Genomic DNA, 16,617 nt, shown 5'->3' with positions numbered 1-16,617 from the left:
TACAGCTGCATATACCATACAGTTTAAAAGGTGGCACATAACCATGTATTTATTATTTATTTATTAACAGTTTCTTATATAGCGCAGCGTATTCCGTTGTGCTTTTACAATTAGAAACAACAGTGATAGAACAAGCCAGGTAATAACAGACAGACAGACATGGAGGTAGGAAGGCCCTGCTCGCAAGTTTACTCTATAGGCAAATAGGCATTGATCAGAAAGATGTATGAGGTGCCTCTATGCGCTAAAGTGGAGCAACCTGAGAAATATTTGGAAAAGGAACCACAAACTATTCCACAAAACAGACAATATGCAAAAAGAACCAAAATATAACGCTCAGGCGCTCACACTTGAACACTTCCCTTAATAATTATTATGAGATGCGTCTTGAAATTTCTTTCCTTTTCAGTTGATCATGGAGTGTCCTCGTACATGTAAAAGAAAACAAATATACACCGCGATCCTCGTGTATTACTTCCAAATGTTGTACAGGTCACCCCCCTTCTTATGTGGTTAGTACAAAGAAGGAAAATTTGTAATTTACTGGGGAGCTCCCCCTTCCAATACACTTACACCATTAGGTAGTAAGAAAGCATATCATGAAGCAATAATGTGATGTCATCATAAGCAGTATAAAGACTTATTTATTAAAACAATCAAACTAAAATAAAACAATGGTGATCATACCCTGGAGGGTCGGAAGAGAAAGAAATGGTGTGCAGAAAAAACGGGGCTCCGTTAGTCTGATCTCCTCCTAGTCTCCCACGGGTAAGTTTATCAGCTGTAGGTCTCTCCACCAACGCGTTTCGGCCCGTTCTAGGGTCTTTGTCAAGGTATGATCACCATTGTTTTATTTTAGTTTGATTGTTTTAATAAATAAGTCTTTATACTCCAACCTACTTTTTTTGGTTCTCATTTGGGGAGAAAAAGCGCAAGGTTGAAGATTAAGAGTGAACAAGAAAGATTTACCCTACATGCCCGTGACACATCAAATTGATTGTGAGTGCCTTACTGTCACAACTGAGGGCCTGAGCTGACGGGAGGCAGCCTCAGTTGTGGGGGCTGAGATGTACCAGAACCTGGGAGGTTGTATCAGACCCCTGGACATGTAAGTAACATGAATAATAACTGCCCGAAGGCGTGACCACGACAACTTGGATAAAAGTCAATGATGTTTATTATGACAACTCCGCAACACAGCAGCAGTAAAAGAAAACGTAAAAGTCAGCAAAGAATAAATACAGCTCCTGGGTACTACAGGATGGCAGGAGCCACAGGGCACTGGTAGTGTGAGATAGTTCTTATGATCTTCTAGATGGAAAGTCCTTACCAGGCCCGACTGTAGCAATGGAGATAACCCAGGATTGTGCCAGCTGGTGTTCCAGGAAAAGCTGGGTTGCTGAAGATAAAACAGCTGCTGTGGATACTGGCTGGAACCAGACTGTTGTTAGCACGGAGTGGATACTGGCTGGAACCAGTTAAATAATAAATGAACTTGGGAGCGATGAAATATGAACTGAAATGTAGAACTTGAGAGCGGAGAAATAATAATACCGGTGGAGAGTGGTAAAGTGTAGAAAGGACACCGGCCCTTTAAGGGAAGCTGTACTCTGCTGGAAGCTGAGCTGGAAGCAGGTAATGTTGTAGCTGGAAACAGATGAATCCACAATGGATTGGAGAGTCAGGCTACACCGCAGGTGGAATGCTGGTGCGGGTCTCTATGGTGGAAGTCTTGAGACAGGAGCTGGAACCTGGAAGACAATCACAGGAGAGAGACAAACAGGAACTAGGTTTGACAACCAAAGCACTGACGCCTTCCTTGCTCAGGCACAGTGTATTTATACCTGCAGCAAGGAAGGGATTGGCTAGGCAATTATGCAGATTATCAATACTGAGAACAGATTGGTGGAAATGATCAGCTGACAGAATCCAAGATGGCTGCGCCCATGCAGACACTTGGAGGGAAGTTTGGTTTGTAATCCATGTGGTAATGAAAACAGTAATGGCGGCGCCGGCCACCGGAGACAGGAGGCGCCAGGCTGACAGATGCACATCCAACCACGCGGACACAGCGGAGGCCGCGGCTGACGTAATCGCCACTCAGACACTCTGCATGCAGAAGTTCAGGGACGGCGGCGGAGGCCGCGGGAGACGCCATGCCAGGTGTAATATGGCGTTTACTGTGACAGCGTCCCAGAGTGACAGGAGAGGATACAGGAATGTACACATCAGGATAACAGATGGGATCCGGTCCTGGAGCGCTGAGCCAGCCTTAGGAGGCATCTGATGGGTAAGAAATGGCGTCCAGATACCCGGATCGTGACAGCACCCCCCCCTTTAGGAGTGGCCCCAGGACACTTCTTTGGCTTTTGAGGAAACTTGGAATGGAATCTCCGGACCAAGGCAGGAGCATGGACATCAGAAGCATTGGTCCATGAACGTTCCTCAGGGCCATAACCCTTCCAGTCAATAAGATATTGTAGTTGACCGTAACGGTGACGTGAGTCCAGGATCTTGGCCACTTCATACTCAACGCCTCGTTGAGTTTGGACTTTCGGAGTTGGAGGAAGTGAGGAATGAAACCGATTCAAGATCAGCGGTTTCAACAGGGAAACATGGAATGTCCTGGGTATTTTTAAGAAGGGAGGCAACTGGAGTCTGTAAGCAACAGGATTGATGACTTGTTCAATCTTGAAAGGACCGATATAGCGAGGTACAAACTTCATACTGGGAACTCTTAACCTCAAATTCTTCGTGGATAACCATACCCGATCACCCACCTTGAGAGCAGGAACTGCTCGACGCTTCTTATCCGCAAACTTCTTGTACCTGAACGATGCCTTGAGCAGAGCTGATCGTACGCTCTTCCAGATATTGGCAAACTGATGCAAGGTGATATCCACTGCGGGAACAGAAGTTGCTGGAAGCGGTTGGAACTCAGGGACTTTAGGGTGGAATCCAAAGTTAGTGAAGAATGGTGTTGAAGCAGATGAAGAATGATACTGGTTGTTATGACAGAACTCGGCCCAGGGAAGTAATTGAACCCAGTCATCTTGAGAGGAGGACACATAGATGCGGAGGAAGGCCTCCAAGTCCTGATTCACCCTCTCGGTTTGACCATTGGTCTGAGGATGGTAAGCCGTGGAAAACTTTTGCTTGACTTGGAGGACTTGACATAAACTTCGCCAGAATTTGGCTGTGAATTGAACTCCTCGATCTGAGATAATTTCTTCAGGAAGACCGTGGAGTCGGAAGATCTCTTGTATGAATACTTGAGCCAACTTGGAAGCTGACGAAAGACCGGTGAGAGGAATTAAGTGTGCCATCTTGGTGAACCGGTCAACTACCACCCAGACGGTATTGAACTTGTTGCACATGGGTAAGTCTGTAATGAAATCCATCGACAAGTGGGTCCATGGTCGACGGGGAACGGATAGTGGAACCAGTTGCCCCGCAGGCGACTGGCGGGATACTTTATGTTGGGCACACTTTGGGCAAGATGCAATAAACTCCAAGACGTCCTTTTTCAGAGTTGGCCACCAATAGGACCTAGAGATAAACTCCAGGGTTTTTTGGATACCTGTATGTCCGGCAAAACGGGAAGCATGGGCCCAATGCATGAGCTTCTTCCTTAGCATCGGCTTCACAAAACTTTTCCCTGATGGGGGTGTAGAGTCCATCCCTACCGTGGAGAATGCCAACGGATTTATAATAGGATGCTTGTCTGAAGACTCTGACTCATTTTCTTGCTCCCATGAGCGGGAAAGGGCATCGGCCTTGCGATTCTGAGAGCCCGGACAGAACTGGAGTTTAAAGTCGAACCTGGAAAAGAAAAGTGCCCATCTGGCCTGACGAGGTTTGAGACATTGTGCGCCCTTCAGGTATAAAAGGTTCTTGTGGTCTGTAAGTATGGTGATTGAATGAGAAGCTCCCTCCAACAGATACCTCCACTCTTCTAGAGCGAGCTTGATGGCTAGCAACTCCTGGTCGCCAATGGCATAGTTGCGCTCAGCTGGGGAGAACTTCCGGGAGAAGAAACTGCAAGGGTGTAAATGGCCATCTTTAGCCCTCTGAGATAACACCGCTCCTACTCCAACGGAGGAGGCATCCACCTCTAAGATGAAAGGAGAGTCGATGTCAGGCTGTTTCAGAACAGGCGCAGAGATGAACCTTTGTTTTAAAAGATGAAATGCTTGCATGGCTTCTTCAGACCACTTGGACGGGTTAGCACCCTTCTTAGTGAAAGCAGTAATAGGCGCCACAATGGTGGAAAAGTCTCGTATAAACTTTCGGTAATAGTTGGCGAACCCTAAGAACCTCTGGACCCCTTTGAGGGTTAAGGGTACCGGCCAATTTTGGATTGCTTGTAGTTTCTCAGGATCCATCTCTAGTCCGGAACCGGACACAATGTACCCTAGAAACGGAATGGACTTGACTTCAAAGACGCATTTTTCTAATTTGCAATAGAGATGATTGACACGGAGACGGGACAGAACCTCTTTAACCCAAAAACGATGTTCCTCTAAATCGTTGGCAAAAATGAGGATATCGTCTAGATAGACCACGACATGACGGTATAGAATGTCTCTGAAGATCTCATTGACAAAATGCTGGAAGACAGCTGGAGCATTGCTCAATCCGAAGGGCATGACGAGGTACTCATAATGTCCGTCACGGGTGTTAAAGGCGGTCTTCCACTCGTCACCCTCACGGATCCGGATGAGATTGTATGCACCTCGCAAGTCCAGCTTTGTAAAGATGGTAGCTCCGCTAACTCTGTCAAAGAGCTCAGTAATCAGGGGTAAAGGATAACGGTTCTTGATGGTAATGTCGTTCAAACCTCTGTAGTCGATGCACGGCCGCAGACCACCATCTTTCTTTTTTACAAAAAAGAAGCCTGCGCCGGCTGGAGAAGAAGAAGGTCGAATGAACCCCTTTGCTAGGTTCTCTTTAATATATTCCTCCATAGAATGCGTCTCAGGCAGAGACAACGGATAAGTTCGGCCTCGAGGTGGAACCTTCCCTGGAACGAGATCAATCGGACAGTCCCATTCTCTATGAGGAGGAAGGATATCAGCAGAAGCTTTACTGAACACATCCGTGAAATCTTGATATGGAGGAGGTGGAACATCAGACGACCTGGGGGAGGAAGAACAGACAGGCAATACTTTAAACAAACATGTCTCAGCACAGGAGGAACCCCATGCCAGGATTTGCGTAGTCGTCCAATCAATTGTAGGATTGTGAAGACGGAGCCATGGAAGGCCCAGGACCACAGGATGTGTGGCTCTTGGAATCACTAAAAAAGAAATAAGTTCGGAATGAAGAACTCCCACTCTCAGACGAACTGGTAGAGTCCTTAAAGAAATAACTGCATCAAAAATTTTGCTGCCATCCACGGCAGTTAAAGAAATGGACGAAGGAAGTCTCTCGGTGGGTAGGGACCACCGTTTAACATAGGCTTCGGTAATAAAGTTCCCAGCTGCTCCGGAATCAAGGAGGGCAATGACGTTCCGATAACGTTGAGCAACTTGAAGCGAGACTGGGAGATTACAATCTTGAGGAGATGGAGAGGAGATCATTACTCCTAGCCGGCCCTCTCCTTGGCGAGCTAGGATTTGGAGTTTCCCGGACGTTTGGGACAGGCATTAATGGTGTGAGACGGAGCTGCACAATAGAGACAGAGAAACTCGGAGAGACGTCTTCGGCGCTCAGCAGGAGTTAAACGGGAACGGCCAAGTTGCATGGGCTCATCTTTAGATGGTGACAGTTGACGAGGAGGAGGAGCAGAAGATTTTGGAGCAGATGATCTTCCACGCTCAGTTGCTCTCTCTCTGAAACGTAAATCAACTTTCGTGCAGAGTGAGATTAGCTCATCTAACTTAGAAGGTAAGTCTCTGGTAGCTAACTCATCTTTAATACGCTCAGATAAGCCATGCCAGAATGCAGCATACAGGGCCTCGTCGTTCCATGCCAGTTCGGATGCCAGGATCTGGAACTGTATCAGATATTGTCCTACAGTACGTGACCCCTGGCGTAAACGGAGAATCTCGGATGAAGCTGAGGTTACCCGGCCTGGCTCGTCGAAGATGCGCCTGAATGTTGACACGAAGGCAGTGTAGGAAGATAGCAGGGTGTCGGACCTCTCCCATAACGGTGATGCCCAATCAAGGGCTGAGCCACTGAGAAGAGAAATAATGTAGGCAATTTTTGTACGGTCACTGGGAAAATTGCCAGGTTGTAGCTCAAACTGAATCTCACACTGGTTGAGAAATCCCCTGCAGAATCTTGGAGATCCGTCAAATTTTGCTGGCGTTGGAAGATGAAGACGTGGAGCAGAAATGGGTAAGGTGGGTGGGGTTATAGCTGGAGTCACTGTGGTTGACGCACCAGACGCGCCTGATACACGGAGAGTTGTCTGAATCCCATCCAGCCGAGTAGAGAGATCCTGGAGACAGCGGATGATGTGGCCCTGTGCAGCCTCCTGATGTTCTAGTCGGGCTGCCAGTTCTTGCATCGGCCTGGCCGCTTGATCCTGGTCTCCGGCTGGATTCATTAGGTCAGTGCTTACTGTCACAACTGAGGGCCTGAGCTGACGGGAGGCAGCCTCAGTTGTGGGGGCTGAGATGTACCGGAACCTGGGAGGTTGTATCAGACCCCTGGACATGTAAGTAACATGAATAATAACTGCCCGAAGGCGTGACCACGACAACTTGGATAAAAGTCAATGATGTTTATTATGACAACTCCGCAACACAGCAGCAGTAAAAGAAAACGTAAAAGTCAGCAAAGAATAAATACAGCTCCTGGGTACTACAGGATGGCAGGAGCCACAGGGCACTGGTAGTGTGAGATAGTTCTTATGATCTTCTAGATGGAAAGTCCTTACCAGGCCCGACTGTAGCAATGGAGATAACCCAGGATTGTGCCAGCTGGTGTTCCAGGAAAAGCTGGGTTGCTGAAGATAAAACAGCTGCTGTGGATACTGGCTGGAACCAGACTGTTGTTAGCACGGAGTGGATACTGGCTGGAACCAGTTAAATAATAAATGAACTTGGGAGCGATGAAATATGAACTGAAATGTAGAACTTGAGAGCGGAGAAATAATAATACCGGTGGAGAGTGGTAAAGTGTAGAAAGGACACCGGCCCTTTAAGGGAAGCTGTACTCTGCTGGAAGCTGAGCTGGAAGCAGGTAATGTTGTAGCTGGAAACAGATGAATCCACAATGGATTGGAGAGTCAGGCTACACCGCAGGTGGAATGCTGGTGCGGGTCTCTATGGTGGAAGTCTTGAGACAGGAGCTGGAACCTGGAAGACAATCACAGGAGAGAGACAAACAGGAACTAGGTTTGACAACCAAAGCACTGACGCCTTCCTTGCTCAGGCACAGTGTATTTATACCTGCAGCAAGGAAGGGATTGGCTAGGCAATTATGCAGATTATCAATACTGAGAACAGATTGGTGGAAATGATCAGCTGACAGAATCCAAGATGGCTGCGCCCATGCAGACACTTGGAGGGAAGTTTGGTTTGTAATCCATGTGGTAATGAAAACAGTAATGGCGGCGCCGGCCACCGGAGACAGGAGGCGCCAGGCTGACAGATGCACATCCAACCACGCGGACACAGCGGAGGCCGCGGCTGACGTAATCGCCACTCAGACACTCTGCATGCAGAAGTTCAGGGACGGCGGCGGAGGCCGCGGGAGACGCCATGCCAGGTGTAATATGGCGTTTACTGTGACAGCGTCCCAGAGTGACAGGAGAGGATACAGGAATGTACACATCAGGATAACAGATGGGATCCGGTCCTGGAGCGCTGAGCCAGCCTTAGGAGGCATCTGATGGGTAAGAAATGGCGTCCAGATACCCGGATCGTGACACTTACATAGGGGGCAACCCCGGCATTTTTTCTTCACTTGGTAACGGAGCACCCTCCTCATGGAGTCTTACTGTGAATGCTTTTGGTTCTTGCATTTGTGTAAGTGTGTGGGGAAGGGGAGTCTGTCTCCCCGGAAAAATTGAGACACGATTGGGTATTTGCTTATGATGACATCACATTATTGCTTCATGATATGCTTTATTACTACTAAATGGTGTAAGTGTATTGGAAGGGGGAGCTCCCCAGTACATTACAAATTTTCCTTCTTTGTACTAACCACATAAGAAGGGGGGTGACCTGTACAACATTTGGAAGTAATACACGAGGATCGCGGTGTATATTTGTTTTCTTTTACATGTACGAGGACACTCCATGATCAACTGAAAAGGAAAGAAATTTCAAGACGCATCTCATAATAATTATTAAGGGAAGTGTTCAAGTGTGAGCGCCTGAGCGTTATATTTTGGTTCTTTTTGCAAATAGGCATTGATAACTAGAACAGGTTCTACCTATTGCATAATGGTCCTTCCAAATTGCAAAGGACTGTATGATATAGTCACCCAGTGATGTTGGCCAGGGGTTAAGAGGATGTGAAGTGAATAAAGACAAAATATATGAGGTTATGTGTGGACTGCATGGTGGGGATATATTTGAGTAGGAATGCTTATGAAGGCTATTTGGGCAGTTCCGGAATGTAGTAAGCTTGCCTGGAGAGGTGAGTTTTCAGTCAACACTTGAAGGTTTGGAGACTAGAGGAGAGTCTTATTGTGTGTGGTAGGGCATCCTACAGATTGGGTGCGGCACTAAAAGTCCTGCAATTTTGAATGGGAGTGGGTAATGAGTGTGGATGACAGATGCAGATCTTGTGGAGAGGTGGGTTGGGTGATATTTTGACATAAGAGAAAAGATGTACGTTGGTGTAGTTTGGTTAATGGCCTTATGTGTAAGTAAAAGTATGTTATATTGAATACAATAGACAACAGGTAACCAATGGAGGGACTGACAGAGTGTATCTGCAAATGATGAACATCTCGCAGCTGCATTCAGAATGGATTGTAGTGGTGAGAGTCTTGTTTTGGGAAGACCAGTCAGCAGACTAATACAAATATTCAATGCGGGAGATAATGAGAGCGTGGATTAGAGTTTTAGCTGTGTCTAGTGTAAGGTATGATCGTACTTTGGATATGTTTCTTAGATGTATGTAACATGATTTTGAGACAGATTGAATGTGGGGAACAAAGGACAGATCAGAGTCAAGGATGACACCTAGGCAGCGAGCTTGTGGGGTAGGGATGATTGCAGAGTTATCAACGGTGATAGAGATATCAGGTTGGTAAATACTATTGGCTGGTGGAAATATCATGAATTATGTTTTGGAAATATTACGTTTGAGGTGGCGAGATGAAACAGCAGAAAGGCATTCAGTGACATGGCCCAATACAGATAGGTAGATTTGAGTATCTGCGTGCAGATGATACTGAAATCACTGTCCAACATAACTGATTACTAAGAGATGAGGTACAGATTGGGAAAAGCAGAGGACTTAAGACTGAGCCTTGCGGTACTCCAACTCATAGAGGTAACAAGCAGGAGGTGGATTCAGAAACGCAAACACTGAAAGAGTGATTGGATAGATAGGATGTGCCCTAGGGATAGTAGTGTTTGTATGAGAAGAGAGTGGTCAATGGTTTCAAATGCAGCAGAGAGATCTAGAAGAATAAGTAGTGAGTAATGGCCTTTAGCTTTAGCAGTGACCAGATCATTCACTACTTTAGTCAGTGCTGTCCCTATGGAGTGTTTTTTATTATTATTATTATTATTATTATTATTATTATGTATTTATTAGCAGTTTCTTATATAGCGCAGCATATTCCGTTGCGCTTTACAATTAGAACAACAGTTATAGAACAAAACAGGGCAAAGACAGACATAGCGGTAGGAAGGCCCTGCTCGCAAGCTTACAATCTATAGGGAAATAGGTATTGACAAGGATAGATGCAACCTGTTACATAATGTTTCCCCAGATTGCTAGGTTCTTAGTGGGTTGTATGATATGATCACCCAGCAATGTTGGAAGACAAAATGTGAGGTTATGGGACTGTGCAGAGGGAATGTAACTGGATAGGGAAGCATTGAAGGTTATGTGTGTGGGTCAGGAATTTGGTAGGCTTGTCTGAAGAGATGAGTTTTCAGGGAACGTTTAAAGGTTTGGAGACTAGTGGAGAGTCTTATTGTGCGTGGGAGGGCATTCCACAGAGTGGGTGAAGCCCGGGTAAAGTCCTGTAATTTTGAGTGGGAACAGGTAATACATCTGGATGAGAGACGCAGATCTTGTGCAGAGCGGAGGGGTCTGGTAGGGAGATATTTTGATATTTGGAGTTTTGGGAACGAAAGCCTAACTGAAGTGGGTCCAATAAATTGTGCGAGTTAAAAAAAGTTATATACAAGAGAAAGTGAGTCTGCACTGGTAATATTGAAACAATTATGTTGCTTATTAATTGTGTTACCGATATACTTATACTGTCTTTGTAAATTTACCACAGTATTCTATTGGTGGTGCTCCCGGAATTTTTTGTAGATCCAGACTACATAATTCAAGGGAGAGAGAAAAGACAAAAAAGTCTCTTCCAGGAGCACTCTTATACGTATTTATTAAACAATCAAGAGTATATCATATGCTTGGTGTCCAATCTATGCATCACAGACAAAAGTATAGGTAAATGGTTTAAAACATAACCTTTAATTTAATCCAAAACTAAAATGTGTGTTTTATTGAATACTCAATTAATTAAAATGGGGCACATTCGCCCCAGATCACACCTGTCAATACTGGTGTTAAAATGCCCTCCAAGATGGGTGAAAATATAACATGTTCATCATACAGAGACTCTTTGCAAACGATAAATTGCAAAGCGTCTCTGTTTGATTAACATGTTATATATTCACCCCTCTTGGAGGGCATTTTAACACCAGTATTGACAGGTGTGATCTGGGGCGAATGTGCCCCATTTTAATTAATTGAGTATTCAATAAAACACACATTTTATGTTTGGATTAAATTAAAGGTTATGTTTTAAACCATTTACCTATACTTTTGTCTGTGATGCATAGATTGGACACCAAGCATATGATATACTCATGATTGTTTGATAAATACGTATAAGAGTGCTCCTGGAAGAGACTTTTTTGTCTTTTCTCTCTCCCTTGAATTATGGAGTTAAAAAAAAGTGTGTAGGACAATTGTAGAGAATTCTCTCAAGTAGCTTGAAGGGACATGGGAGCTCAGAGATTGGACGATAGCTTGAGAGAGAGTTAGAGTCAGAATTGTGTTTTTTCAGAATGGGAGTAATCACTGCATGCTTGAACAGTGATGGTAAGATACCACTAGACAGAGAAAGATTACCGATTTTAGTTAAGGTTGAGATGAGCAGATTTGTGAGGTATAGAATCTAGATGAGAGGCAGTAGAGTAGGTGGATGAGTAGAGTGTTGATACTTCATCTTCATTTGTTTGATAAAATGAAGAGAAAGTGGCAGAAGGTACGGGTAGGGAATTGTGTCGGTGGGTTGTGTGAGGGAGAGTTAAGAAGTTATTTAAAGGTATTAAAAAAGTTGTTTGGAGCTAGAGGCTTGAGCAGAGATGAGAGATTGGAAATATGATTGGCAGTGTCCAGGGCATTATGATAGGAGTAGTAGATAGACTTATAAGTAAGGAAGATGCTATTTACATGACTGACTTTCTACTTTACATAAGAGTTTTTGTAGGTGTCTTGTTAATTTAGAGTGCCACGGTTGACAGCTAAGTCTCTTAGTGTGCTGGGTAGCTGGAGCCACTTCATCGAATGCGGTTTCTAGAGTTTGGTTAAGGTGTGATACAGCAGTCTTAGGAGAAGTGAATGCAGAAATCAGTGAGAGCAGTTATTGCAGATAGGTGGAAAGTTTTTGAAAATGAATTGTGTTAATATTTCTGGAAGTTTGAGGAGGCTTCAGTGACATTGAGTTTGAAGTAATAGAGGAGAGTATGCAGGTGATAAGGTTGTGATCTGAGAGAGGTAAAGGAGTTAGTGAATTCAGAGGGGTCAGTCCTATTAGCAAAGATGATCTTGCGGGTGCAAGTTATGACGGCAGCAGCCGCACTTTACGGCAGCCCGAATTAGCACAAAAGTGGTCGCTGCCCCATAGGGCTCCAAGCAATTTTATGCAAATTGGGTCTGATTTCAGCTTGCAAAGGGTGCAAGAGTGGGTGCCATTGCTGGCGTTGAAACACTGTGACAACAGCACATAGCACCCTTCGCAGCTAATAGAATTGACCCCAGAAACTGAACATAATCTGGTGAATATAAGATGAAGACAGTGGCCCTCCTGATGAGTAGAGGAGTCAGTCCACTGGGAGAGAGAGGTGGTTAGAAAGAGTACTGTAGTTTGGAGGCATGAAGACATAGTGGAATATCAATTGGGATATTGAAATCACAAAAAATTGGGATAGCATTATTTCAACTGCACCTCCTTGTAAATGGTTAAAAAGGGATCTTTACATTTCTAATCGTGTTTGTTTATGAATATTTTAATTGTTGGGTTTTTGTTTATTAATATATTAAAATAAATGTTAAAAAACACACACACAAAAAATAGAAACATTTAGAACAGACAGGAACAGGTACAATTTGGGAATAAAACAGAGTAGGAGGATTTTGAGACAGCTTCAAGAATACTTCCCCACCGCACCACACTGGTGGCAGGAGACTGCTGTCACTGAGCACTCCTGCAATAAGTTACTGCAGAGTAGTCATTGAGCGAACAAGCTGCGGACTGTTGGAAAGTGTGACGTGAGAATATCATCTCTGCCACCCGAAGGGTGTGGCCACCTCGGAGGATATCCTCACCTTGCATTAGTAAGGGGACATTTCTGCCAGTGACGTGTGGTGGGGTGAGGCAGGTGAGGCAGAGCCTTTGCTGTCATACTAACGTATAAGCCAAAGTTTTGACTATATGAAGTAGATGAAAAATGGAGTAAAAAGTCTGACAGGTGAGGCAGTGCCTATCATATCCGCACATCTCTGATCAAAACTCACCAAATTTCCAGCAGTATATACTGCTGCACCTGTGTATAATGCCCACATGTATATACTGCTGCACCTGTGTATAATGCCCACATGTATATACTGCTGCACCTGTGTATAATGCCCACATGTATATACTGTTGCACATGTGTATAATGCCCACATGTATATACTGCTGCACCTGTGTATAATGCCCACCTGTATATACTGCTGCACCTGTGTATAATGCCCACATGTATATACTGCTGCACCTGTGTATAATGCCCACATGTATATACTGCTGCACCTGTGTATAATGCCCACATGTATATACTGCTGCACCTGTGTATAATGCCCACATGTATATACTGCTGCACCTGTGTATAATGCCCACATGAATCCTTGGGCTCATGTATTGTGTGTAAATATAGCACTGGTACTAGCATTGATGTTTCTATAATGGGTGCAATGTGTGCGGTGCACATAGGCCCCCTAGGTCCAGGGGGGCCCACACCGCACACATTGCACCCATATATTAATACTTACCTCTTTGGTGTTCTGCACCAGACACAGCAGCTGCTGCAAAAACCGCAGACAAAATGGGCGCAGCACATGCACAGAAGTGAATTTGGTCTCCAGAACATGGTGGGCGCCATGTTTCTGGAGACCTGTGCATGTACAGTAGACGATGGCACGATGCCAGAGACTACTGCACCGTGCAGAGGAGGAGACCCACCCGGAGTCTGCACAGGTGACCCCTTCTCTGTTAAAATACCCCTGGGTACTAGCCAGTGCCTCCAGAGCCATTTACTTCACCGCACGTCCCTGGTTTCTGCAGATACAAAGGGACATTCCCTTCAACATAATAACACGACAAGGGGCCTCACATGGGATTAAACAAGCTTCTTGGAAGTTGGCACAGGAGCTCACACCGTTAGAACATTTTGGAGTGTGAGGCACCACAGGATAAAGAGCGTTCCCATATGTCTGTCAACTACAGGTATTAGGTCCAGCAATGTGTCCTGGTTGCTTCCAAAAGCTGTACTGTTGTGTAATCAGGGTTTCACCAAGAAGTCCACTAAGGAATCTAGGGGGAGATTTATCAAAGCTTGGAGGGAGATAAGTACCAACCAGTCAGCTTTTAGCTGTCATTTTACAGGCTGTGGGCGGGATGTAGTAAGACAGTGGTAACATCCCGCCACATTCTGCGCGGCGGGATGAGTCTGCATTCGGAAAAAAGCCCATAGGCTTCTATAGGGCCATAAAAAGCTGGCGATACCCATTGCATCAATAAGCGGCTGGACGGGTCTTAGTGCAAAAACAGGGATTCTACCGCATTTTTCCTTTAGTAAATCCCACCCTGTGTTTGAAAAATTAGTTAGAAACTGGTTGGTACTTTCTCTCCACTTTATCTCTTTCCAATCTTTGATAAATCTCCCCCTAGAACCACAACTCAGCTCCTCTGTAGCGTGCGGACACAAAAATGCAAATGTACTCTTGGCTTACTAAGAAGAGCGTATAAACTCACAGGATGTTAAAAGACCATTCAACTTCAAACACGTTACTTCTAATATCTTCTGATCACACTCTGTAATATGCATGTACACACTGGGCTGTGCAGCTGCCTCTATTATCTGTCAGTAGTGTCACACGTTTGATGACCCCACATGCTGCCGTGTCACAGGCCGTATTGGGCAATTTACCAGAATGCAACGACAAATATGATTTTATGAACATTATAATCGTTGTGTCCTCATTCACCATTCCTAAAATGATGCCAAATATCTCCATTTGGCGCACCAGGGACCCTGGCGGCTTAGTCGCGCCATGTGTCCTACCACACATTTTTGTACAAAATACATATCTTATTGGCATCAAGGGTACCCCGAATGCTGCTGATGACATTGCATGCATCTGCCGTGTGCAACACAGACGTTAAATAGGGTAAACAGTGAAAAGATTGAGGACCTGCGACTATAAGTCGTTATGTGTGGTGGAGCGTCAAGTCATGCCATCTGTCTCGTGTCATGTGGCGCAAAAAGCATAGGTGTGTGGGTACACATCTGTATTGGTAAATAAGTGTGAAGACGTGTACATATGCCCTCATCTCCCAATTGCTCCAACAAGCCCCAGTGATGTGAGGTAATTAGACTCTTTGTGGCTATCATTTAATAGATTGGTATCTCATATACTTAGGGGCAGATGTATTAAGCCTGGAGAAGTGATAAAGCAGTGATAAGTGCAAGGTGATAATGCACCAGCCAATCAGCTCCTAACTGTCATTTTTCAAACCCATAATGGGGCAGATGTATTAACCTGGAGAAGGCATAAGGAAGTGATAAACCAGTGATAGGTGCAAGGTGATAAAGGCACCAGCCAATCAGATCCTAACTGTTAATTTACATATTGGAGCTGATTGGCTGGTGTCTTTAACACCTTGCACATATCACTGGTTTATCACTTCCTTATGCCTTCTCCAGGTTAATACATCTGCCCCATAGATTGGCTGGTGCAATATCACCTTGCTTGCATTTATCTCTGCTTTATCACTTCTTTATCACTTCTCCAGGCTTAGTACATCTGCCCCTTACTTTGAAGCGCAGGGGGAAGTAATACGCCTATGAATGAATGTTTTTACATATTAAACCTGACTCTCAGTGATCTTTGCAGAATGTTTGCAATCTGGTGCCTGGTTTGCATCCCCGCATGACCCCCCTGAGCAGACTGCTCTGTAGCGGATGTTGTAGGGAACGTTTATAGGAAGAGAAGGATGAAATAAGCTTTAATGAAATACATGCTTTTTAACTAAACATTTTGCAAGGATTTACAATTGCTGCTTCTCTTGTCTCCTGCAAGGTCCCTTTCTTGGAAGTCTTTCTAAGATGAAGTTATGGGCTATCCTGGCTGTCTGCATTTTGCTGTTCAGCTCTGTCTCCAACACCCCGTTGCCGTCACACTGGGTAGCTGGTAAGAAGAGATCAAGCCAGGAATCGTGGTTGCAGGACGGGAACGCAGCTTTGGGGATGTATGAAGCAGATCCTGAACCTCCCACTGCCCTGCCGGGGCAGGCAGATGTACACAAGTTGTGTAAGTATATGTGGGCGGTGCCTGCCTTGTTACACTTCTATTGGATTACATTGGATCTACACAGCTCCGTAAATGCCCCTGTCCTCTGTGCATGTGTGGGCAGAGCCATCTAGCTTTATGCTCAATTGCTGAATCTCCACTGAACAGCAATTTATAATGCAGGGCCAATTATACTAAGCAACTTTCTTCGTTCCAAATGTCTCATGTAATAAAATGCCGGTATCTCGGTAATATAAATGTGTGTATGTGTATATATACTGTGGGCGGGATGTGCTTAATGACATCACCGCCCATAGCCGCCATTCGTCACGATGCTAAGCGCATACGTACTTACATATGCGCTTAGCATTGCGAAGGACAGCTCTTCCGATAAGTGCTGTCCTCCGTGATCCCCGGCATCTCCTTGACTTCCAGGATTTGGCCCCCTGTCATTCTGCGCATGTTCAGAATGACTGGGCCAGCCGTGAGGCATGCTGGGAGGGATCCGATCAGAATCCCTCACACAGCGCCGCTTTTGTGGGGTATCGCCAGCAAAAGATGGTGAACCCCACTGCAGCGCTGTCCTGCCGGACGGGTGTTAGTACATTAAGAAAATGCGGTAAACGGGGG

At 45.2% G+C, this 16,617-nt stretch overlaps 1 protein-coding gene across 1 annotated transcript in view; it reads left to right on the top strand.

The window, feature by feature from the left end:
- The window catches only part of GDNF (glial cell derived neurotrophic factor), a 55,146-nt gene that overhangs the window by 9,447 nt on the left and 29,082 nt on the right, over positions 1–16,617 (top strand). Inside the window, exon 2 of the mRNA XM_063961196.1 lies at positions 15,778–16,008. Within this exon, the coding sequence (XP_063817266.1) occupies positions 15,804–16,008 (205 nt within the window). The 5' untranslated portion in view covers positions 15,778–15,803. The remainder of the gene's footprint in view (positions 1–15,777; positions 16,009–16,617) is intronic.

Source organism: Pseudophryne corroboree, chromosome 1 (genome assembly GCF_028390025.1).
Source record: "Pseudophryne corroboree isolate aPseCor3 chromosome 1, aPseCor3.hap2, whole genome shotgun sequence".
NCBI lineage: Eukaryota > Metazoa > Chordata > Amphibia > Anura > Myobatrachidae > Pseudophryne > Pseudophryne corroboree.
This window is presented reverse-complemented; position numbering and strand designations above follow the sequence as displayed.